Source organism: Budorcas taxicolor, chromosome 11, assembly GCF_023091745.1.
Source record: "Budorcas taxicolor isolate Tak-1 chromosome 11, Takin1.1, whole genome shotgun sequence".
Lineage (NCBI taxonomy): Eukaryota > Metazoa > Chordata > Mammalia > Artiodactyla > Bovidae > Budorcas > Budorcas taxicolor.
This window is the reverse complement of record NC_068920.1, coordinates 158,343,274-158,365,088: the sequence shown is the minus strand read 5'-3', so window position 1 is coordinate 158,365,088 and position 21,815 is coordinate 158,343,274. Positions and strand designations below refer to the sequence as shown.

Here is a 21,815-nt window from a genome sequence, read left to right as displayed (position 1 = left end):
GACATGACAAGCTTTTGGGGGAGTCAAGTCATTTATTTGTCTTTTACATGAAAACAAAATTGAAGGAGGGCGAACAAGAGGGGAACTAGCCGGCTGCTCAGATTTTTTTGTAGTCGGAATGGGGCAGCCGGCCTTGAGACAGGAATTGGGTCCCTGCAGCAACGTGGCAATGGCAACTGGACCTAAAGCCGGTTACTGAAGCACCGTTTTCTACTAAATCTTAAACCAAGCTAAGCAAGTTAAGGTTACGCTGGAAAGCAACACTGTCTGGAGTATTTTTCTTAAGAGCACAGAGAGGAGTTGACATGCAGCAAGGCGACGGTAGGGCAAGCAGCGTGGGCCAGGCTAACCTAGGAGCAGAGGATCAGTTCACGAAGAGCGAGCGGGTGAACTCGACGTAGTCGAAAGCAGTGGGGAGTTCGCGGCCCTTGCCATCCACGTAGGGCTTCATGTGGGAGACGCAGTAGTCGGCTTGTTCCCGAGTCAGGTTCTGGAGGGAAAGGTGCACGTCAGCCGAGCCCTGACCAACCACGCCAACTGTGCTGTGGGGGGCGGTGGGCAGTGGGCCTGACTTCAAAAACACCTGTCTGAGCTTCTGGATCTCTGCCATTAATGGCCTTTGGCCTGGGCTGAGTTTCACTTGAAAACGGGGTAAAAGGGTCTGCACACAGCAGCTGAGGCTCAAGATGGGGGCTGCGACTCTAGACAGCTCTGCCCCCAAGCTCGGGGCCAGCCTTGCCTGGGCTTTTCCTTTCAAAGGACACACCCACCCCCCAGCCCCAGAAGCAGAGCCCCAGACCTGGTATAGCTCCTCCTTGGTCACATAAGGCTTCCCTTCGGAGCTCAGGGCCCGGAAGGCGCTCTCAATCTCCTCGCTGGACTTGACGTTCTCGGTCTCACGGCTGATCATAAAGGCCATGTACTCTTGCAGGGAGACGTGGCCGTCCCTGGGGTGGGGGGCAAGGTGTAGTGAGTAGGGAGGGCACAGCAGGAGCCTCGGGCAGAGCCGCTTATGCTCCTTCCCTGACGGTCACCTGTTAGGATCGACAGTATCCAAGATGGCCTCGAACTCAGGGTCGGGCTCCCCTTCCTCCACCATGGGCAGGTCATAGCCCAGGGAGCGCAGACAGGATTTGAACTCCTGGTGATTCAGCCGGCCGGACTTGTCCTTGTCGAAGTGTCTGTGGCAGAAAGCTGACGCCTCAGCCCAGAGGCCCTGCTACTGAGCCCACCTTCCCCAGCAGGGAGAGCGCAGGGATACTCACTTGAACATCATGCTGAATTCTTTGAGGGCCTCTTCGGTCACACCTGTCGTGTTCCTGGAAGGAGGGACAGGGTCAGGGACGGGTCCTCCGGCCCAGGCGGCTGGCAGCATGTGCCCCCGCCCCGCCCCCGCCCCGGGCACCTGGCCTGGATCTGCTGCTCCAGGTTGTGCTGCATCCGCATGCCCAGCTGGTCGAGCTGGTCCCACTGCTGCGCCAGGCCCACGGTGCTGTGCTCCGTGTACTTGTTGTCCAGGATCAGCGCTTCCTCCATGGCCGCCCCCAGGTCTTCAATCTTCTTGAGCTGACTTCTCATGGCTCGAATCTCCTGGTGTTTGCGCTGCAGGGCGAAGGGCAAAGACACGTGGGTCATAGGTTCTTACCTCGGTCCCTGAGCTCAAACGCCTCCTTAACAGCCCTCCTCAGTCTCAGCACCCCAGCCTGAGGCCTGTAGGGCTGCCTGCAAGGGGAAAGGAGGGACTGGATGAAGCTAAAACCCTACAGCCTCAACAAAGGAAGAGGCTTCAGTGTGAGAGGCACCGATCAGCGGGTTGACCTGCCAGGGCAACAGGATATAGAAGACCCAACGAGCCTCTTCCTGTCCAAGCAGAGCTCCAGGCAGCAGCCTCTAAAGTGACGGCGGTCCTGGGCTGCTTTAAGGCAAGGGAGAAGGGGGGGCATCCAAGCAGCCCACCTCGTCCCTGACCTGCAGCCAAGGAGGCCTGCTGGCAGAGGTGGGCAGAACGGGCACTTACTTTGGTAGCTTCAAGCTGCGATTCGAGGGTCCCAGATTCTTCCACCATGCAGGACCTAAACACAGACATGCAGTGAGGCAAGAGGCCTGATCGCGAGCGTGAAGTTAACTTTCCTCAGATTAAAGGACCTGCAGTCTCTAATTTCTTTTACTGAGGGAACAAGACCTATCTGCTATTAGCTATCTTTTCTCAGCAGCCCTGGGAGCCAGGGAGGGCAGGTACCACTACTCCAGTTTCAGGGCTCAGAGGCTGCGGCCCGAGCTGGCATTCACCCACAGGTGAGGTGGGCTGAGCCCCACCCGGCCTGCTCTCTGCTCCCTAGCTGGGACGCTTCCGCATGCGGCTGGCTCCTCAGGCCCAGCCAGGCTGTGACATGGTGCCTGAACCAAGCCAGGCCCTCGAAGGGCACCTGAGGAGCCGACTAAGCTCCCCCGGGACAGAGAGGGGCTGTGGCCACAGGGGAGGAGGGCACCTGCACTGCCCCGCCACCTGACCGGAGGCCTGAGGGTGGAGGGGAGGCCGGTGAGCTGACAGCCACCCAGGGGTCCCCAGGGCCTCCTCAGGTCCCCGAGGAGAGCACCCACACTCCACGGGAAGTGACAGCAACGGGGATGCAGGGATGCGGTCAGAGGGCCCCTCGACATGTAAACTGGGATGCCGAGATCATGGCCAGACTGGTTTTGAAAATTATTCTCATTCTGCCCAAAGGAGGAGTGGCTGTGACTAAACCCCAGGTTCAGGTTCTGTCATCTAGAGAAGCAGCACCAGAGGCTCCTTCCAAAGCCAAGTTTTGAAGAGCGAGGGGCCTCTGGGGAGCCTCTTCCTGACATAACAGTCATAACAATGTGAGGTCACAGAGGCCACCAGTGAACAGACAAATGAGGTTACGTGCAGGGACAAGTCACACTGTGCACGTGTCCTTCATGGGGTCGCGCCCGGCCTCCCCTGTATCCACATTTGCCCCCACCTACCCTTTTAACACCCAGCGAGCCAGCGTTAGCTCTGGAATTGCCCCAAGTTCAAAGTGCTCTAGCAAGGCAAGGCACCAGGCTTCCTCCTACCCCAGCAGGTCAGACTCCCAGGCACGCCACGTCCCCCCAGGAAAAGCAACCCCCCCCTGGGACCTGGGGGCAGGAGGGTGGGCGCTGGTGCAGTGGGAGGACAGGCCCCTCCTGCCCACGTGGCCGCGGGCGGTGGGTTAGTCAGAAAGCAGAGCCACCTGGGGGAGTCGAGTGCATCGGTAAAACCACAGTGAGGTAAGAAGAGAAGTAAGAGAAAAACCTTCCAGACAGATCATCCCCAACTTCATACTGATAGACACGAATGACCCGACGATACGCTATGCTATTCAAAGAAAAGAAACCAAATGAATACACCAGAGGAAGGGAGGCGAGAGCATACCGAGACAGACACACCACAAGGCCCAAGCTGGCAGTGCACAGGCAGGGCCACCTGGTGCCCCGGCAGGGACCCGAGCTGATGGTCGGCCTGGGAGGGCAGGCGGCCTCGCAGGGGGGCAGGTCATGAGGGGACCGAGCAAGACGGGACAGGGCTGGGAGGAGCCACACGGTAAGGGGAGCAGGGCACCTCGTGGACACAAAGACCAAGACCAGCAGACATAGCCACGGGCACTGGGTGGGGAGAGCGGGCACCAGGGCGGCACACGAGCTCCAGCTGAACCTAGAGTCTCTAAATCCCCCCTGCTCCGCCTTCCGCTGGTGCTCATCAGGGGGCACCTTCTCCTGCTGCCTCCTCCAACACCTGATGGACCCGCCTGCTGGGCCTCTAGAGCGCTACTCTAAGCCACCGTGGTCCTGGGAGACAATGCAAACGTGCCTGATCTGGGCAGAGGCCCCAGCCTGGAGAGGAGGGCCCCCGGGACTGGGCAGGACGGCCCTACGCCTCTCAGGGCTCCTCCCAAGCCCTCTCCCCCATCACTCAGAAACCCTGGGCCCTTACACTTTCTATGAAGGCGGACGACAGCCTCAGGCCCCACGAGTCACTGCGCAGGGGACTCAGCATGCCAGCCCGAGCCCCCTCAACACTGTCGTCCTGTCTCATGCCCCTGACCTCTGCAGGACTCAATACGGTCCCATCAGACATGGTGCAAAAAGGCAGAAAGTCCAGCATAATCCTCACAGCTGAACGAGCAGGGGGACTCTCAGCTCTGGCCTCTGGCCTAGTCTCTCTCCCTCAGGGAACCTTTGGAACCTGAACAGGAACGTGGGAGTGGTTCCCCTTCCTGGACCACAGGCCATCGGGGCAGGGGGTGGGTGCCAGGAGAGGGGCAGGCAGGGGAACGTGCAGCCTGCCCGGGACGGGAAGGCCCATCCCGCGATCCTCTGCAAGCCAGGCCACGATGGGACGGAGGGCAGAGAACAAGCACATGAGACACCACCACACCACGAGCCCGCAGAAATAGGAAGTCAATATTAACCCATCGAGGAGATACGTTCTGTGGAGGCAGGATCCAAGCAGCCACAAGACAGGGCGGTGTCCGGACAGCAGCGATCGCGAGGGGCAGAGACAGACACGAGAGAGAAAGAGAGACAAAACCGAGATCGTCAGTACCACGCCGACTCGACTCTGCACCTCCGTCACCGTGCGGGGCAGCTGCGCTCAGTCCCACCCAATCCAGGACCAGCGACTCATCTCGGGAACAGTTTCCTGGCGAACACTCCTCAGTCTGCCCACCCCTCCAGCCCCAGGGCTGGGCACTTGGACCGCTGGACGCGCTCCCAGCAGTGGGGCCGCACCTGGTCTCCTGGATCCACTGGTGGAAGGCGTTGGCATGCTGGGCGAACTCCTGGCGCAGCTTGTCATTCTCCTCCTGCCGCCGCTGCTCCTTCTGCAGCTCCAGCTCCCTTTCCTAAGGACCAAAGAGGCAAGCAGAGGATGAGATGGTTGGACGGCATCATCAATCTAATAGGCAGGAATCTGAGCAAACTCCGGGAGACGATGAAGCACAGGGAGGCTGGGCGTGCTGCAGGCCATGGGGTCGCAAAGAGTTGGACACGACTGAGCGACTGAACAACAAGGAGGCAGAGGCGTGTCACCACGCCCCTTCACAGACAGGCCCAGGCTCTGCTATTGCCAGCCTTAGCATCTGATACAAACAGGAAGTAGTTTTCTGAAAGTGGACACAAGATCCACGCCCTTGGGGGGCCAGGGAGGACAAGCTATTAACCTCAGCCCAAAGACAGCACAGCAGGCGTCTGGGAGGCATTCAGAGCTCACATCCCCCAAGACGCCACAGACTTGGGGTGGGGCAGGGGGACCCACACACAGTGACTTGTGATAAAGGAAATCGCCCTCCATCCCGACTCCTCACTCCTCACGGAGGAAGGGCTTCCTGCTGGGGCCTGGCCCTCCTGCGGGGAAGCACCTTGATGATCTTCTGAAGGTTCCTCCAGGTCTCCTCCAGGGCCTCCATGGTGAACCAGGTGTAGGGGTTGGAGGCCACGCGGAAGCTCTTGATCTGGCGGTCCAGCTCAGCCAGCTGGTTGAAGTCGGCCTGGGCTGAGCTCAGCGAGGAGCGGAAGGCGTCGTGGGCCTCTCGCAAGGCCTTGATCTCTTCCAGGGAGTTGCAGCGCACTGGGTCTGTTAAGTCCTCCTCTGCATTTTCAAACCAGCTGTTGAAGGCTGAAGCCTTTTTGGCAAAGGTCAGGAAGAGATCCTCCACCTGAAGGCAGAGGTGACTGAGTGAGCACAGCTGCAGGTGCCGTGTGGGGCCGTAGGGACCATCCTTGGTGGGCGAGCGGGCGGGCAGCAGTGTGGGGCCCAGGAAGGCGGGGCTCGTTCCCAGGGCATCGGGCTTGCTCGCTTGCCGCTCTGCCTCCCTTCTCCCACTGCTGAGGGGCCTCCATCTTTCTCCCGTGTTCCCCCTTCTGGGATGTGCAAGCTCAGTGTCCCAGGTGCTTCCAGAGCAGCAGCCTCATGAAGACAAGGGCCCCACCTGGCTGGTTTATGTTGATCCCACGCCCCCGAGCAGAGCTGGGTTTGCCGTCCACGTGTGCAGAGCTGGCCGGGGCCACGCTTACCTTGCGGAAGTGACTCTGTGCCTCCAGCAGCTTCTTCTTCCGGGTGGCCGAATTGGCCAGGAGCTGGCTCCATCTCTTCATGAGGGCAGCGTGGCGGGCCTCGATGGCCTTGGACTGAACGTGCTTGGCGGCCAGCAGCTGATCTTTGAGGGCAGTGATGTTGGCGATGCCCTCCTGCTGGAAGGCCTGCAGGCCAGCATCAAAGGTTTCCTGCAAGGAGGGGCGAGAAGGCAGGGACCGCGTTGGGGCGAGAGATGACTGCGCTCTGTCCAGCGCCCCGGCTAGGATGGCAGCCTGAAGTCCCCACCTTCCCCTGACACTGGGTCAAACCTGGCTGCTTTTCTGCATCTCCTCAAACCACAGGTCCTGTGGCAGCTCCTCCTCATCCCCGCTTTTAGCCTGGGGCTCATGCACAAGGGCGGACTCGCCCTACTACCTCTGCCAAGAACGCCCACCTGGCTCTCTCTTGACCACTTTCAATTCACCTTCCGTGATCTAGCTTAGATGTTGTCTCCTCTGGGGAGATGCTCCCATCAACCCTTGCCTGCTGGAAACCGAGGCAGATACCACTTGGGTGAGGCCCACACCCTGCGGTGCTCAGCCCTGTTAGCACCCAACAGGCTGCAGCTCAGAGGCCTCGTCTGAGAGCGTCCTGAGGACCAGGCCTGTCTCTCACCAATCATCCCCAGGGCCTAACATAATACAGTCAAAAAAACATGCTGATCGTCATTCACCCACCAGGGAATACTATGTGAGTAAAATCCAATCATCAGTCAAAGAGCTGTGACTGACCTGTTTGGTGAGGAGAGTTTGGACAGAAGACAGATCTCGACCATAATCATCTGTCTTTAAGCTGTTCTCCTTTTCACCTGGAAAACCAAGCAAGAGTAATCAACTACCCTATCTCAATTTAATAAATAAACTAACAACAACAACAAACCAAAAGACAAGAACACCCAGGCACCTACTGTCTTGCTTAAATTCCAGTACCACTGACAGCAGTCTCCGAACACACCTGAGCTGGCTCCTTCCTGCATCCAGGCCCCTCTCCTCCACATCCCTGATGAAGAGGTCCCTCCTCCAGCCTGTGCTGGGTGTGGTTCAGTTGCTACTTATGAGACAGCCATTACGAGGGTCACGTGGGTCCTGAGATCAGTGTAGGTGCCCTTGCCGGGAGGCTGGACCACACATACTCTGGGCCCGTGTAGCTCAGGGGGCAGTGCTGATGCAGGCTGGTCCTGCTGGTGTGGCCCTTGTGCTCTGATGCCCAGGACCTTGGTTTGGTTAACCCCCACACTGGAAGGGGCATCACTGAGGCCCGGCACTCTGCCTCAGGACCCTGTCTCTGCTGTTACTAGTGGTCTGCCCAGTGGAGAGGGTCTCTGGTACGCCCACATCCCGCCAGTTTCTTCTCCACAGAAGAAAACCATCTGCCCAGGAGGGGATGAGACTGTGGTGGCACCGAGGCCACGCTTACCAATCCAGGACTCCACCACATCGGCCTTCCAGTTGAACTGGAGGAACGCCGAGTTCTCGTCGAGCTTTGCCTTCCTCTGGGAGGCAGCCTTCTCCAAGTCTGACACTTTCCCGTTCAAGCCCTTCATCTTGGAAGAGATGTTCTCCTCATGGTGATTGTTCTAGGACAAGGAGAAGGCAGCCGCCGTCAGTCTTGCCTCCGCCGTGGTTACCTGATCTGCACCTCCCGGTGCCCGGCGGGCTCGCAGCTGCTGAGACGGGCCGCGCCCCCTCTGCCCCCCGCCCCAAGGATGCGCAGAGGCTTTCTGAGAACAACAGAGTAAGAGTCTCACAGAGATGAGCACTAGCAATGCCACTCTTGCAAATAATAATGTGGAATGTGATAAAATGTTTGGTCACAATGAGGTACTCACTCGTATTATTTTTGATAGCAAAAAACGAGAAAAAGCCAAAACAATTATGACTTATTGGCTACTATGTGTATCCCATAAAAACAATGTCTCAGAACAATATTTTCACACTGCGGATATTAAAAAGTATTAAGCTCCAATCGCTTTGATTCAGTCTTGGTTAGAACTGTATGTGAAAACACAAACTGTTAAGTCAGCATAAGATTTAAAAAGAGCAAATGAAGACTGTTGTTGGGAACAGTGCACCAGGCTCTTTGCCAGGAGATCAAAGAACAGTGGAAAGCGCCGTCTCACAGGCTTACAGGACAGAGAACGCTGAGCGGGCGCACGAGTGTGGCGAGTCCTGCACGCGCCTCGTCTTTGTGTACACTGGTCTGTATCTGAGATTAGCCTCTATCAGGTTATTTGCCCATGAGGGCAAGAAAGAAGTAAAGCTCCTCAGCAAACATGGATTTTAACTACACTGTTACCACCTGTGGAGCAAACACCAGGAGCAAACCTCTAATCTGATCGCCAGGGCAAATTCTGTGATGAGGAATCTTAATCACTCATTACATGTTTGAGACAGGAAATCAGAGTTGGTAGAAGTCATCTGTCTTGTGGAGCTCATGACAGACTGAGGGCACTGCATTTAGCCTGGATTTCAACCTGGGAGTGACTTCACTTCACTGCTGCTGAGAAAGTACCAAGATGTGTCTCGCCTATTTTTTGCTTTCACCCTAAAGGCTGTTTGAATGCAATGAACTTTGAGTTTTAACAGATGCGTTTGTCTAATATCCTGGAGAGCAGCTGGGTTTTACCCTCAATGTACAACAATTCAACAGGTGCCTTTTAACTTTGTGGGTGGCTCTGCACAAGGAGAGAGTCTGGGAGTGGGGGGGTCCAACCCAGAGGTGTCAGCTGGGTCCATCTCTGGTGGGGACTTTAGGGGTGACGACCTGTCTTCTGCCACCTCTATAAAGAGCTGAATTCCTGGAGAAGAAACTAGAAGAGCAGCCCCATGGCAACGCCAGTGTCCCAGAAGGACCAGCAGGGCTACTGTTTTGCCTAATTAAGGCGGAAAAATTCAAGTGCTGCAGAGTCAGCTTTACTTGCTGACTTTGAAGAGGACCGGATTTCCTTGGTGGTCCAGTGGCTAAGACCAGGGGGCCCCCTGGTCAGGGGACTACATCCCATATGCTGCAACTAAGAGCCTGCACGCCGCCACTGAGACCCAGCAAAGCCAAATAAACAGATATTAGCAGAAAAAGAAAGAGGGACATCCAGTTAATCACAGAACACAGGGATGGAGCTGCTACTGGGAAAAGAGGCTCGTACCCATGGGCCAGGCTCACCTTCTTAACCAGGTCTTGTCCATTAGTGCATACGTCATTTACCCGGTCCTTGTGGACAGTGAAGTCCGTCTCGAAGGCTTCGTGTTTCTTCAGCAAGCCCTGCAGTGGAAGCAGCCAAGCCAACTCCTGAGAGCCTGGCATAGGTGGTGGGCAGGACTACAGAGGAGCAGGACAGGGGGTGCCCTCACAGGGACCCCAGTCAGCTGGGGCAAAGACGATAATGGATGCAGAATAAACTGGAAATCATAAAGTGTTAAGCGTGACTAGAGGTGGGGGAGCCAGGGAAGGCCTTTCTGAAGAGGGGAAGCTCTTGCCAGTCAACCACCACAGGCCTTCTGTTCCCTGCAGACCACAGAATGGACACGGTGGAACCTTCAGATAAGCACCAACTGAACAGGGATGCCTGCCCTAAGATTTAACTCAAGCATGTCTCCTGGGGGCCTTCAAAGTCTTGTCTTTCCCTCCACACAGCTGAAGCACTGGAGACAGTGCCCCTTGTGTTGGCTTTCAGGGAACTCAGCAACGCAGAGGACAGGAGGCCACTGCCTGCCTCTACTATCCACCTGCACCCCCCGACCACCTGGGGGGACTCCCTGGCAGGAGCGTGGCTCAGGGGCCGCTCCAACAATTGGGAATGCACACTCTGCTTCCACAACTGGGGGCACGGATGGAGAACACTCAACTACAAAGTGCCACTCCTCCTATGAAGAGGGAAGCCGGGCTGCTCTGTACCACAGGCCAGGCCTTAAAGCCCCTGCAGCCTGGCCTTGGCCTCCGTTAACACTGCCCACAGAAGGTGATCTAACTTTGCTGGACAGTGAGGCCACTGAGACATCCCAGTCAGAGCCACGTGAATGACGTCACCATGGACTTAGCCCAGCGGCCCCCTGCGTCAGTGCAGCTGTGTGAGAGCAGCTGAGAAAATGCCCATCAATTCACAGATTCACGGGAAAGAACTGTTCTCTTTAGTGTCGTTCCATGGCAATAGCTAACCAATGTCCTGAGGAGGTGTGTTATGGGTTGAAACGTGTGCTCAAGATACCAAGTCCTAACCGAGCACCTAGCAATGTGACAACGAGGTCTCTGCAGATGCGACTGAGTTAAGACTCGAGTGTCCGGGTGGCCCTAATCCAGTATGACTGATGTCCCACATGTGTGAGAAGAGGAGAATCCGAACATGGACACACCCAGAGAGAATGCCATGGAAAACGCAGAGGGAAGACCAGCTCCTGGGAGAGCAGGACAGAGGCGGGGCTGCACTGCTACAAGCCGAGCTCCCGGAGCTGGAGGAGGGACCAAAGTGGGACAGCAAGGCCCTGCTGACACCTTGATCCCGGACCTCTGCTCCCCAAACCAAGACAAAACAAGCTCCTGTAGTTTTTAAAGCCACCTAGCTTGTGGTAACTGTTAAGGCAATCACAGGATGCTGAAGAGGTCCCGGAAACCTGTGGTGGTGATACCAGTGATACTGCTGAGCTGACAACAGGGTTCCAAGAACCCCATGAATCGAGGCAGACAGAGTCACCCCAATTCTGTCTACACAAAGGCAAGCGTCTCTGACATGGGCTCCTGAGGACTGAAAGTCGCCAAGGAGACCTTGCCTGACAGCCCTGAATGCTCTCCCGGTAAAAGCATGGCCACTGAGCAAGCTGGCGAAAAGGGTGGTCAGCGGGTAGCAGCCCTGGTCTCTACCTGGATGGCAGCAAGAGTGTCTCCGTAATCCTCACTGGCCACCAGGGTCATCTTCTCATTGATCCAGGCTTCCTCCTCCTCCACGTTGGCTACAAACTGCTGATATTCCAAAGATTCTTCTAGCCGCTGGCCCCTAATCGCAGGGAATAGTTAAAAGAAAAAAAAAATCAGCTATAAGCTCCTCTAACTTGGATGCTTAAAAACATGAGTGCTGAGTGTGGGTTGTAAATTGTTCATTCAAGCCCTTCTCCTCCTCTTAACATGAAACAGCCAGTGCTGATGAAACAGGAAGCTCTAGAACCACATGTGGGGTCCAGCTCGGGACTACACGTAATGGGACCAGCTTAGCCTGGGGCTGTCAGAGATGCTTCTGAAGCAAGGTGACTGTGGCACGTGCACCCACAGGAAGAGGTCCCAAAGGGCTGGAGGGCGCAGAGCCCTAAGCAAGCCCCACCCACTGTGCCCCCAACCCACTCACCGGGCAGCTGCCAGCTGCTTCAGCTCCTTCCAGTGCTCCACGAACTGCGCCAGACGCTGCTGAATCTCCTCCTTCCCGATGGTGTTGTCATCAGACAGCTTCTTTCCAGTGTCCAGGACACCCTGACAGGCAAGAGCAATTAGACTCAACAGTGATCGCGCCTGTGTCTACATGTTTCCAGGAAAGGGTCTCAAAATCTGATTCAGACTTTCCCCACCGCTCTCTGGAACGAGGGGCCATAAACACTGCAGAGACCTCAGTGAGACGAGCTTGTCCAGGCCTGTTCAGCCAGGAGGCGGCCCCTCACCTGAATGGCCGGCTCGTGGGCAGCCAGCTCTGCCTCCAGCCGTTTGTGCTTCTTCCTCAGGTTCTGGACGCCCGTCAGGTCGCGGCCGTAGTCCTCTGAGCTCACCAGCAGCTTCTTCTCCCTGGACAACACAGGCAGGCAGTCAGCCTCTGTGTCAACTGGAGCTGTGTGGTCACAGAGCTGTGATGTTCACAGACCCCACAATCTCCTTCCTTGCACCTACCCACCCCTTCAGGAGTGTCTGCGCCACTCTTCTGGGGAACAAAGCCTCCACTTCCCAATACACAGAGACCACGCACGTCTCAAGGAGCACCCACTGTGCACAGCTCTGCAAGGGCTGCAGGAGAATAGGAGGAGCCACCGCAGACGCCCCATCGATCCCACCTTATCAAACATATGCCTGTGAAGATACTACTAGAACCAGCTTTTTTTAAACAACTTTTTTAAAATTTTGGCCTCATTGTGTGGCACATGGGATCTTCGATCCCGGACCAGCGATGAAAACTGTACCCCCTGAAGTGGAAGCACCAAATCTTCACTGCTGGACCACCAGGGAAGTCCCATGAATAGCTTTTTAAGGAAGTGAGGAACTGAGAGGATATTGGCAAAAAGAGAATCGGGTGGCAGAGGATGAGATGGTTGGAAGCCATCACTGACTCAATGGACATAAGTTTGAGCAAACTCCAGGAGCTGGTGAAGGACAGGGAAGCCCGGCATGCTGCAGTCCATGAGGTCAGAGAGTCGGACATGACAAAGCAACTGACAATCAACTATCACAATCTGTCCTTAAAAATGGTCTGCTTACATGCTGTATCATCCGAAAAAAGTACATGAGAATTCTGGGGGCGGGATGTTTCCCTTCCCCCAAGCAGCAGTCTTCCCCAGGTGGACCTCACTAATGTTACCAGTCACCTCAGGGCGGGGTCTAGACAAGCCCTGGGCGCCATCACACACACTACCATATGGAGTCTGTGCTGGTCACCATCACCAGACACAGGAGGGGAAGCAGAACATCCCACCACAGATGTGTACCAAGGCTGGGCCGAGCTGGGCCCAGAATCTGACCCATGTCCACCTCGCCACCAGGATCCAGGAGAGAATGAACCCCAGGGTTCCTAAGGCTCTGGGGACGCCGAGCGGGAGCACGTACTTGATCCAGGACTCCTCATCGTCCATGTCCCGGAAGAACTGGTGCAGGCGGTGGGACTCATTCAGCCTAGCTCGCCGGGAGGCGGCCATGCTCTTGATCTTCTGGAAACGGCCGTTGATGGTGTCCCGCTTATCCTTCACCTGGGAGGTGTCGAAGGCGCTGCTGGTCATCAGGCTGTCCGCCTGGCTGTTGAGGTCCTTCAGGCGGTCCTGGGGTCAGGGACACAGCAGAGGGTCAGAAACCTGGGTCTCCCGCGAGCAGCTGCTTGTGAATCAGAACTTCTTCACTGAGGGGCTGGTTTAGGGGTGTGGACCCCTGAGGCTCTAAGAGATCAAAACTATTTTTATAACAATACAAAAACACTGCCTTTTTCTTCTCTTTTACTGTGTGAACATTTGCACTGATGGTGCAAAACCCACAGTGGGGGTGCCATTGCTCAAGTTAGTGGCAAACTATGAGCAGAAACCTGACTCTTCACTGCCCCCACTTTTCACCAGAAATCGCTCTTTCACTTAAGCACATCCTTAAAAAAGAAGCCAAGTTGTTAATTTTATTACACATCCATTTTTAAGTACGTGTCATTTTCATATACCATATGATAAAACGGGGATCCCACACAAAGTACTTCTGTGGGTGCTGAAGTCCATGACTGTCCAAAGGAGAAGCACGTTCCGAGCTGAACTGGCCACTTCTTTCACAGACCATCATTTTCACTCGGAAGAACGGCCAATAAACTATGGTCATTCTAACTTTGGGAGTGACAAATACTTTATCGCGGATGAATAAAGTGAACCTGTCACTTTAAAGAAAACTGAGTTTGCTGCTAATGATAAAATTCAAACTTTCATGAGAAAATTAGAATTCTGGACAATTGGCATCCACTTCCAGGAGCCTGACAACTTTCAGATACCTGAAGACCTTTTTCCCCTTGAGACTGACTCTAAAGGACCTGGTGCATTTGGGGAAGGACAGCAATGTTCATCCCTGAGTCTCAGAGCCATTTTATACTCTAAACTACTACTGACAACCCATAGGAGAGTTTATATAGATTTTACATGTCAACATTTGTCATTAAAAATTAAACGAACTGTTGAATTAAAAAAAATGTTTAAGTCAAAAAAATCTCAGCATGTTACCCACTGTATGTTCTCATTTACCTGACACCCTCTAATGATGATCTACAGAGATGGCGAACAGATCAGCGGTTGCCAGGAGTTAGGGACAGGGTAGGGATACAACTAGAAAGGTTATAAGGAAGCTCCTTTGCACTCACAGAACAAGGCTGTATCTTGAATTTGGTGGTAGTGACACAGATCCACACACTTAATACAACTGCGTGGAACTGAGTGCATATACACACAGAAACAAAACTGTGTGTACAAAAACTGTGAAATCCAAATAAGGTCTATGGATTGTAGCAAAATAAGATAGCTGAGAAAAATGTATTAACCTGGTTAAAATAAACCCATCACAAGTTAATATAAGTAACATTTCTTAGGCATAATTTCTCACTTTTGCATGTATAATGGCCCAGACCCTTGCCTGGGCGCCACTCTGCTCACCTCGTGGGCAGAGATATCTGCCTCCAGCAGCTGATGTTTTTTTAGCAAGTTGTTCACAGAAGCCAGGTCTTTGCCATAATCCTCAGAGGCCAGCAGGGCTTCCACCTGGGAGTGAAAGGGGAGATTACTGTTGCCTGCAAACGTCTGTCCACACGCTGCTGCTCTGGCATGGTGTGACCAGCCCCACTGCCCACGCCTTGCTTGTCTGTCAGGCACAGACTCAAGGGCCTGTGAGTGTGAACACTCCAGCTGCCTTCACTGCGGCACGGTGGTGGAGCACACAGCAGCCCCACTCTCCTGGGGAGCCTCCCCTGGGCAGAAAGCACCGGTGTGCCCAACGGCCCAAGAACGGCACGGGAGTGCTCTAACCATGCCCACGCTCCGTGACGGCCTGAGGCAGTTATTCAAACGTTCACCAAGAGCTTTTCATGACTTGAAATAACACTGCCAATACAGACCAGTGATAAATTACTCATGGGCTCAAACACACATGGAGCCACAGCTAAACAAAAACTCATGGAAATAAGTGTGGACCAGATGTATATAGAAAGTGGTCTCTAAAATTTTCTCTTTAGACTTTCTATAATCTCCACACTGTCTACAGAGACTGTATGACTAACTCCAGCTTCCTGGCCCTTTACTGTCCTATTTCCACCTGGGCGTAGGCTTGGGGGAGCGGCCTGCACACAGACCCGACCACCTCCTCCTATTCCCATTCTTTGTGGAGACAAGTGATCCACATCCCACACAGATAAGCTCTCTCTTCACTACATTCCCTCCCTCTACTTAGAAACCCGCCGGAGCACACAGCCCACACCTGACGAGGAAGTTTCCTGTTAAAGGGGATGTCGGGGAGAGCCCTGCCTGTTCACGGAACCCCCTGGGGGGAAGGGAGCCCCAGGGTCACCTCAGAACCCCCCTGGGGGGAAGGGAGCCCCAGCATCACCTCAGAAGCCCCCTGGGGGGAAGGGCGCCGCAGCGTCACCTCAGAAGCCCCTGGTGGAAGAGAGCCCAGTATCACCTCAGAGAGCCAGAAGTCGAAGTCCTTGATGCCAGTGTTGAAGTTCTGCTGCTTGTTGGCTTCTTTCAGCTTCTGGCTCTTCTCAGCTGACTTCTGCACCAGGAACTGCCACTGGTCAGCTAAGGCGGCCAGCCGGGCCTAGGCCAGAGAAGCAAGTCGTCAGAGACAGGCAGCCCCACAGCCAGCGCCCTCCTGGGAAGCCCTCCTCAGCGAGGTTGATGAAGAGGCTCACAGGCGCCGCTCTCGCTAGCACCCGTCAGCAGCACAGACAGAAACCTGGATATTTTCCTAAGATTGCGTTTCAGAGTCACCATCAAGTGGACTTTAATGCTGACAGTGAAGCCCAGCACCTCTTCTTTCCGGGCCAGGAGGAGGGGAGCTGGGCACCGTACCTTGACGGCATCCTCGCTGCCGGCACAGGCCCCGCGGTCAATGAGGGAGTTGCCCACGTCGATGACCCCGCGGATCCGGTCCGCATTGGCGTGCAGTTCTGCCTCGAAGGCCTGGTGCTTCTGATGCTTGCTCTGAAAACATCAAAAACACCCCCCCACCACCTTTCAAAACCAGGTCCTGCAAGGTAGTGTCTTCAGGAATAAGGGGTTCTCAGGAAGGAGCGGTAGCGAACTTAGAGAACTAGGGGCAGGCAGCAACACTTTTCTAGAAGGCAGTCACAGAATCTGTGAGAAACACTTCTGGAGTCAGTCTGGTGGGAGTTCAGAGAGAGGAAAGGCACCAGCTCAGGAGCAGGTGAGCTGACTCAACTCCTGATCAGAGTGAAATTCTACAAGCAGATGCTTTCCAACACTTTTGCAGGAAGCGGCAATGGCCAATTGTAGTTCTCAATCTACCTGTGCATCAATTTCTGTGCACGGCTTCCTCCTTAGGGGACAGAAGCACTAAGAAATAACACAGCTGGCCTCTCATCACCTAGGGCGGCAGTCCCCATGACACCAGGCATGCGAGGGTGAGCCTGCCCCGCCATCCACAAAGAACCCTGAAGCCGCTGTGAAACTGGGCTTTCCTGGCTTCTCCTCCAGCAGTGGTCATCATTCAAAACGCCTGGATTTGTCAAAATCCAGGCTTGACTGTAGGTAAGAACTTCATTTTGCTAGAAGAGAGGGCTGGGAGGACGATGGGCATCTGAGGGCAAGGGCCTGATGGGGAACTTAAGAGATACAAGCTGCAGGGGTGCCACAGGGGACAACCGAAAGGACACAGCTGTGGGGCAGCTCTGGGCGAGGAACGCGGGGTCTCGGGCGAGGACGGTATCCAGGGGGTAAAAATAAAAGGAAAAAGCAGTGCAACTGGGGAAGGATTCTGCATCACATGTTTCATTTCAGGGGCAGCAACTGTCAAAAGATGGAGGCACGTGGCTGGTGAAATGCAGTGTCAACATAAAGAGTCCTGGCCACATACTCTTAACGCTCGAGCCCAACTACAAAACAGAAAAAGGTCTCAGACACCCACATACCCCGGCAAGAGCCCAGGTCCCCTCTTTTCCTGATCGCTCCTTGGCTCAATTCTCATCCATTTAAGCCACTTCTCAGCTACATGTTGACTATGAAGTCTTTCGCTGCCCCTTTGGTGATGTCCACTTTGATCTTAACCTCTCACCCCAGGCTTCTTGTAGACTTGGAAGCGTTATCACCTGCTACTCTGTGGACCTCTCGCTGTCCCTCTCCAGTGACCAGCACTTCTGGACAAAAGGTCACATGGGCAACGAAACTCTCCCAGCTGGCCCTGCCCCCACCCACCGAGAGCCCTGAGTCCACGGCAAGAAGAGCCCAAACTTAAACAGAGAAAATTAATTTCGTTTAAAAACAGTGCATCTTTGGAAAGAAAGCAGTTCACTGCTGCCCCCCAAATCAAACACTGTACAGAACCTGCCTAAGTGATGAGCCGGGAGTGGGGAGGGAGGAGAAAGGGAAGGGCTCAGGCTAATTACAACAGAGAAAGCCACATCCCGCAGGGATACTTGGATGGAGTGTGATGGATGATTAGAAACAAAAAGCACAGATGAGGAAGACACCAGCAGACTGTGACCATGATTATGAGAATCTATACACAAGAGCACAGACACTGGAGCTCATTTAACTAAAACTCTTTAAGAAAACATAAAACTTACCAGCAGCTTGGAAAGCTACAAAAACAGATTAAAATGACAAGAGTTCAGTACACTGATGTGAATATGCAATATCACCTATTCAACAGAAACTGTCAGACTTCCCCTGGGAAGGTCAGCATTTAGAAACAGCGGTTTTAAGGGGGCCTTTTCTACAGGCTCTAACACAGCCACAGCTTCAGCAACATCAAGTGACGGGAGCAGCTTCTTAACTGGCTCTCATCATTTAGGGGAGGTCTTCCCACCAGTTCACTTACTAAAACACTTTTTCTTGGCATCATTGTGAGCAGGAGGAGGTACCTAGAGATAACTCTCCCTTCTAAAGATGCCTTATTTTTAGCAAGAGCTACTCAGGAGCACAGGCTACTTTGGAGACACACACCTCACGGGTTCAGCTCACCTGGATGTTGGTGGGGTCCTTATATGACTCATCACTTGCAGTCTGTAATTTTTCACTGATCCAAGCTTCAATCTCGTCTACATCCCGGCTGAACTGCTGGAGGGTCTGCGATTCTCCCAGCTTTGACCTCTTCTCAATCATCTGAGCTTTTAGACGGCGCCACCTGAGAAGGTGGAACCGAGAGCAAAGGTGAGCACCCCAGAGAGGTAGTCAGGCTGGGGCTCTAGCACAAGTGCAGCAGGACCAGTCAGCTGCACCGACCACCCACCTGTCCAGAACCTCATTGCGCCGGCTGGAGATGTCGCCTTTGGCATAGTGACCGCCAGCAATGAGCTGGTCAGCAAAGGACTGCAGGGCAGCAATCTTCTCCTCCTGTCAGCAAAGAGAATCGTGAGGTCAGGGCAGGCAAGACGACCGCAGGTCCAAGAAGAGAACAGTTATTTTGGGTGACTAGCTGGTGACGGGATCCGAATACACCGACACTTTAGAAGCAGGAGTGTAAAAAGCCAGAGGAAAGCTTGATTTCAATCATTATTAGAGTAGAGTTTACCTCAAGAAGGTGCCAGGTCACGCTGGGGTGGGGCTGGGGTTTGAACACCAGCAGACCACAAATGAAACTAGGCTTCATCACATATGAAACGTAGTCCACTGGAGAAGGGAAATTGGGCTTCACAGGGAATTAATTCCCGGGCGGTCCCATGGTTAAGACTCTATGTTTCCATGTAGAGGGCACAGGTTCAAGCCCTGGCAGGGGAACTAAGATCCTACACGACTCAAGGAGTGGCCAAAAAAATTTAGGCATCACAGAAAAAAATCATCAGATTTTCAACAAAGCGGTTTATAAGCCAAAGACTTCTGCAACTTTCTGGTTCATGTTCATATATGCACTTACCTATCCACAAATTTGTTTTTCTTCCCTTTCACTGTAAAAAATTTCCCCTGTGGCATCTGTTATCAAAATCTTTAAAATGCCAGAATTTATCAAGTTTAAAAAAACGATTTACATATGTCACTTTTTCTCGACTGCACAGGTTTGCACTGTGTAGTCAACACCAAGTACTTTATTCCTGTATTTTCTTTTGGCTGTGCTGGGTCTTTGTTGCTGCATGTGGGTTTTCTCTAGTTGTGTGTGGGATTCTCATTGCAGTCACTTCTCTTGTTGCGGAGCACAAGACTCTAGGCGCTCGGGCTTCAGCAGCTGTGGCACCTAGGCCATAGGCTCAGTAACTGCAACTCGTGGGCTTAGCTGCTCCACGGTGTGAAGAATCTTCCAGACCAGGGAGTGAACCCACGTCCTCTGCATTCACAGGCAGATTCCTATCCACTGCGCCACCAGGGAATTCCCACCACCAAGTATTCTAATTTGAGGAAGTTGCCAAAGCTCTCCAGCTGAGTTAAGCAAGCAGAAACTATCTTTTGTTCTAATCACTGAGAGCAGGCAAAGAGAATATGCCAACAGAAAGAGAAGACATCAATCTGGGAAAACCCAGATTCAGGATCTAAGGTACAAAGGCCTTCTTGCTCACGTCTAGTCCCTCAGTTGTGTCTGACTCTTTACGACCCCATGGACTGTAGCCCACCAGACCCCTCTGTCCGTGGGATTTTCCAGACTAGAATACTGCAGTGGGTTGCCACTTCCTCCTCTGGAGGATTTTCCCGACCCAGGGGTCAAACCAGTCTCCTGCACAGCAGGTGGATTCTTTACCGCTGAGCCACTGGGGAAGCCCCTACCTGGACATTAATTGCTTTGTCAAAGTCCTCGTGTTTTTTGATCAGAGCCTCCACGCTGTCTAGCGAGTCCCCTTTGTCTTCCGTGTTCAGGAAGGCCTCCCGGGCAGCCATCCAGTTCTCGGCCTGCTCGCAATCCCGATGGAACAGCTAAAGAAGGGAAGAGGGAGGTGAGGAGACAAGGAGCCTCTGGCACAAAACACCTGGTCTGAAACCCTGTGGCAAACAGGAAGCTACCATCCAGCGCAGGTACCTGCAATTCAAGGCACTGATCCAGCATCATCCTGCGCTGGACCCAGGCCTTCTCGAGGTCTGCACGCTCCTGGTCTAGAACATCGAGCTTCTCCTTGATCTCGGGGCTGGCGTAGTGCCCATGAGCCAACAGCTGCTGCCCAAACTGCTCGAATGCCTGGAAAGTGCCAGCTCTGGCATCAATTTCTGTCCGGTGTTCCTGCCAAGAGGAGGGGAGGGATTAGGTAACTGGCAGGAGGAGCTGCCCACTCTCATGTCAACCACTGAAGTCCTCCTGGCCTGGCAGGGTCACCATGTATGCGTTGCTCAGCAGGCCGACCCACCTGGTGTCGCTCCAGCAGGGCCTCAGCTCCGGTGACATCCTTGGCTAGCTCGTCTGAGGACACCAGACCTCGGATTCCATTGATCCAAGACATGAGGTCCCTGGAAACCAGAGCCACAGAGGAATGGCTATTACATTCCCTGGCAAGCGGGCCTTCTGCCCAGGAAAAGAGAGGACTCCCTAAGTCTTGTCTCAGAAAGTTATTTGGGATTAATCTATTGATTGGGGCTAGAGCTCTGAGTAAATTATTTTGAAGCCTCTTGTCTTACTGAATTAATAACTTAAAAAAACCAAGAAGTCCTCAGAGAAAGAACAAACGAGTATACAAGATCTTTTACTCTACAGAATAACAGGAGGTAACATAGACAAGTAGCTGTGGTAAAGTCCCCTACAGCTTCAAATACAAATGCCTTTCTTTAGAATGAAACCTTTTTTCTTTCCTGGCCACATTGTGCAGCTTCCAGGATTTCAGTTCCCTGACCAGGAATTGAACCTGGGCCCTCATCAGTGAAAGCACCAGGTTCTAACCACTGGACCACCAAGTAATTCCCAAGATCAAACCTGAGACGTGTTCAGCCTATGCATGCATTTCATCCAGCTAGAAAGGCCTCTGGCCCGAGCTTGCTTCTCACCGGAAGTCGCTGAGGAAGCGCTGCAGGTCGTGGGAGTCACCCAGCTTGGCCTTGCGCTGGTCGGCACGCTTGCCCAGGCTGCTCCATGCCTGGTTCAGCTCAGTGCACTTCTCCTGCAGGTCCTCTGCCGACTCGGGGTGGGACTGGATCAGGCGCTCGGCTGTCTCCCCGAGCGAGTTCACCTGGGGAAGAAAGAGGTGAGAGATGGGGAAAGGGGGAGTGTGGCCTCCAGCAGAATAGAGGAAAGCCAGCTCTGCGTCTGTCCGCCGCCTCTCACCTTGTCGCCAAGGGCCGCGAGGTCCCTCTCGAAGCCCTCGTGCTTGCGCTGCAGGGCCTGGACGCTGGCCAGGTCGTGGCCATAGTTGTCTGTGTTTAGAGCCTGGTTCTTCTCCTCGATCCACTCTTTGGTTTCGTCAGCATCTCTGTAGGTAATATTCACATTCACGTTCATATTCATATTCTGTTCACATTCACGAGTGCCGAGGATGGCTGCCTTGACCCCGGTGTGCTTCACTGGCACGTGTCAGTGGCCCACCAACTGTACTCTAAATGGCACGGAACACACATCCACCCGCTCAGCAGTACTGACTGAGCACCCATCAAGTGCCAGAGCACCAGCACGGACAAGATCCAGCTGAGGTGAACCTGATCATCGCCGGCTCCTTCTCCTGCCAGCCCGGGCTGCCCCTCACCTGTGGAGCCTGCCCCTCATCCCCCATTGCCACAGGACCACTCCTGCTGGCAGAGCCACCCCTCACCTGTGGAACCGCTGCACTTCATGGGCGCTGCCCAAGAGTTGGCTCCGCTCCTCAGCCAGCTGCTGCAGGGACCGCCAGCGCTCGTTGAGCTCCTGCCGGAGGACAGGAGGCATC

The 21,815-nt window shown here is 54.2% G+C and overlaps 1 protein-coding gene across 9 annotated transcripts in view; it reads right to left on the bottom strand.

Annotated features, from left to right (window-relative positions):
* Positions 1-12: 12 nt before the first annotated feature.
* Positions 13-21,815, bottom strand: part of SPTAN1 (spectrin alpha, non-erythrocytic 1) — a 58,197-nt gene continuing 36,394 nt past the window's right edge. For 6 of the 9 annotated variants that reach the window (XM_052648552.1, XM_052648556.1, XM_052648560.1 and 3 more), the window contains 29 exons: positions 21,702-21,793; positions 21,221-21,365; positions 20,944-21,125; positions 20,313-20,412; positions 19,991-20,188; positions 19,741-19,887; positions 18,278-18,381; positions 18,010-18,172; positions 15,880-16,011; positions 15,488-15,625; positions 14,467-14,571; positions 12,905-13,113; positions 11,755-11,875; positions 11,448-11,569; positions 10,970-11,102; positions 9,278-9,376; positions 7,535-7,694; positions 6,850-6,926; positions 6,058-6,267; positions 5,403-5,699; positions 4,774-4,886; positions 4,455-4,472; positions 3,299-3,361; positions 2,018-2,072; positions 1,406-1,602; positions 1,266-1,319; positions 1,035-1,181; positions 800-947; positions 13-490 (listed from right to left, as the gene is read on the bottom strand). In XM_052648552.1, the coding sequence (XP_052504512.1) occupies positions 365-490; positions 800-947; positions 1,035-1,181; positions 1,266-1,319; positions 1,406-1,602; positions 2,018-2,072; positions 3,299-3,361; positions 4,455-4,472; positions 4,774-4,886; positions 5,403-5,699; positions 6,058-6,267; positions 6,850-6,926; positions 7,535-7,694; positions 9,278-9,376; positions 10,970-11,102; positions 11,448-11,569; positions 11,755-11,875; positions 12,905-13,113; positions 14,467-14,571; positions 15,488-15,625; positions 15,880-16,011; positions 18,010-18,172; positions 18,278-18,381; positions 19,741-19,887; positions 19,991-20,188; positions 20,313-20,412; positions 20,944-21,125; positions 21,221-21,365; positions 21,702-21,793 (3,855 nt within the window). In that variant the 3' untranslated portion in view covers positions 13-364. The remainder of the gene's footprint in view (positions 491-799; positions 948-1,034; positions 1,182-1,265; positions 1,320-1,405; positions 1,603-2,017; positions 2,073-3,298; positions 3,362-4,454; positions 4,473-4,773; positions 4,887-5,402; positions 5,700-6,057; positions 6,268-6,849; positions 6,927-7,534; positions 7,695-9,277; positions 9,377-10,969; positions 11,103-11,447; positions 11,570-11,754; positions 11,876-12,904; positions 13,114-14,466; positions 14,572-15,487; positions 15,626-15,879; positions 16,012-18,009; positions 18,173-18,277; positions 18,382-19,740; positions 19,888-19,990; positions 20,189-20,312; positions 20,413-20,943; positions 21,126-21,220; positions 21,366-21,701; positions 21,794-21,815) is intronic. The other 3 variants (XM_052648557.1, XM_052648559.1, XM_052648558.1) reach the window with 2 other exon arrangements.